Source organism: Pteropus vampyrus, unplaced genomic scaffold, assembly GCF_000151845.1.
Source record: "Pteropus vampyrus isolate Shadow unplaced genomic scaffold, Pvam_2.0 Scaffold1000006343, whole genome shotgun sequence".
NCBI classification, from domain to species: Eukaryota; Metazoa; Chordata; class Mammalia; order Chiroptera; family Pteropodidae; genus Pteropus; species Pteropus vampyrus.
The window spans coordinates 1-1,778 of record NW_011920745.1 but is presented as its reverse complement, the minus strand read 5'-3'; the positions used below and the strand labels follow the sequence as shown (position 1 = coordinate 1,778).

The 1,778-nt window shown below is 66.4% G+C and overlaps 1 protein-coding gene across 1 annotated transcript; it reads right to left on the bottom strand.

The window, feature by feature from the left end:
- Positions 1-171: 171 nt before the first annotated feature.
- On the bottom strand, positions 172-1,408 carry LOC105311698 (charged multivesicular body protein 6-like; the record flags this gene model as incomplete). Its single annotated transcript, XM_011387622.2, has 3 exons — positions 172-554; positions 1,086-1,173; positions 1,299-1,408. Coding segments are annotated over 3 exons (573 nt in total), but the record flags the coding sequence as incomplete, so codon positions are not given.
- Between the last annotated feature and the right edge of the window lie 370 nt (positions 1,409-1,778).

Genomic DNA, 1,778 nt, shown 5'->3' with positions numbered 1-1,778 from the left:
AAAAATAAGTAAAAAGCATAAAAAGTTTTCGCTGGGCGGGTGAGTTGATTTCTTCTCAGTGGCAAGTCCAAAGCTGCACGTCGCTGACTGGCAGGCACACTGCCACACTCGCCACCCAGAAGAGCAGAAGCCGGGCGAGGGGCGGGGCTGCGGCACGGCCTCTCTGGGCCTGTCTCCTTTTACCAGCCACCTCCTCCGGGAAGCCCTCCGACGGAGCCCCACCCCTCCCCCGCCCTGGCTGGAGTCCCCCCGGGCACGTGCCTGTCACCCCGTTCTCGGGTCACATCCAAGCCTGTCCCGCTCCCCTGCTGCCCTCCCCTAGCAGTGGCTGCTTCCCCACCTCCCATCTGACACAAACACCTCTTGGCCAAGGGCAGGGGTGCAGGCGCGACCTTGGGGGCACTGTGTGGGGCAAGGCCTCCATGCGCCACCGGCCCCTCCCCTGGGCCCGGCCCCGGAGGACCCACCTGGTGCATCTTGTTCAAACACTCGTTTCCGAACCGCAGCCCTTCGATCACCTTCATTTCAATCTGGGTGAACTCGATGCTCTGGACCTGAGGACGAGCAGACGCGTGTGCTCAGGCCACTGCCGCCACATCCCCAGACCCGGCGGGGCCAGGATGACAACCCCACTGAGGACGTGCTCCCCTCGGGGCAGACGGTCCTGTGCCCTCCTCCCCCATCTTGTCCTTTCCTGTTGCCATCGCCACTGGGGCCACGGCAGGACTGACGGGGCCGGGAGGGAACCGAAGGACGGCCGATCGCTCATTGGCGGCTGTGGTTAGCCAGGGGTGGGACACACTGCTCGGGGCCTAACGCCAGGGACGCCCCAGGAGCCTCCTGCCGACACCCTCGGTCACTGGGGCAGATCCCGGCCTCCCTGTGCCATCTAGAAACGCCCCAGCCCCCCAACCACGGTCCTGTTAGAGCCGACCTGCCCCCAGCCCCTTAAGGCTGCCAGGTGCCTATCAGAGTCTCCACCTGCAGGCCTGACTCCCTCCCCAGCCCCTGGCTGAGCTCCAAAAAGGGAAGGGACGGGCCGGTCCCCAAGGGGTCCCCTGGCAGCGGCGGCCCGCCCAGCCCACCATCGCCTCCAGGCTGCTGATCTGGCTCTCCGTCCTGACCAGGAGCTGCTCCCGGTACCGCTTCTTCTTGAGCAGCAGCTTGGCCCGTCTGCAGAGGGAACCGGACGGTGAGCAGTGACCGGTGACCCTGCGCCCCCGCTCCTGGGCCCGCACCAATGCACTGGGCGCCCCCGGCCCGAAGCCGCCCTCGCGCCCCGCTGGCCCTGCACTCACTCCTTCCTGCCGTCCCGCAGGAGCTGCCGGGCGATCTCGCGCTCCCGCTCCAGCTGCTGCGTGACCCTCTTCTGGTACTGCTTCAGCTTGTCCCGCTGCTGCTTCAGTTGCTGCCAAGGGCAGGTCTCACGTTACTACCCAGCCGACGCTGCACGTGACCCTCGCAGGCTGCACGGGTCCCTGAAGGGACCTCACAGCCCGGGTGGCCCTAACCGCTGCTGCCGGAAGCGTACCCTCTAATAGAGCTGGCAGGGTCAGGTCTGCCTCCTAAGGGATGTGTCCAGACATTCCTGGCTTGTCACCACTGGCACCTAGTGGGTGAAGGCCAGGGACGCTGTTCAGCACCCTGCAGTGCACAGGGCAGCCCCAGCCAGCCAGCCCGTGTCCACAGTGCCCGCTCTCCAAGCCAGCACACGTGGCACTGAACGCTGTCGCTGAGGAAGGGGGTGTTCTGGGGTTCAGTTCAGGCCGCTCCCACCG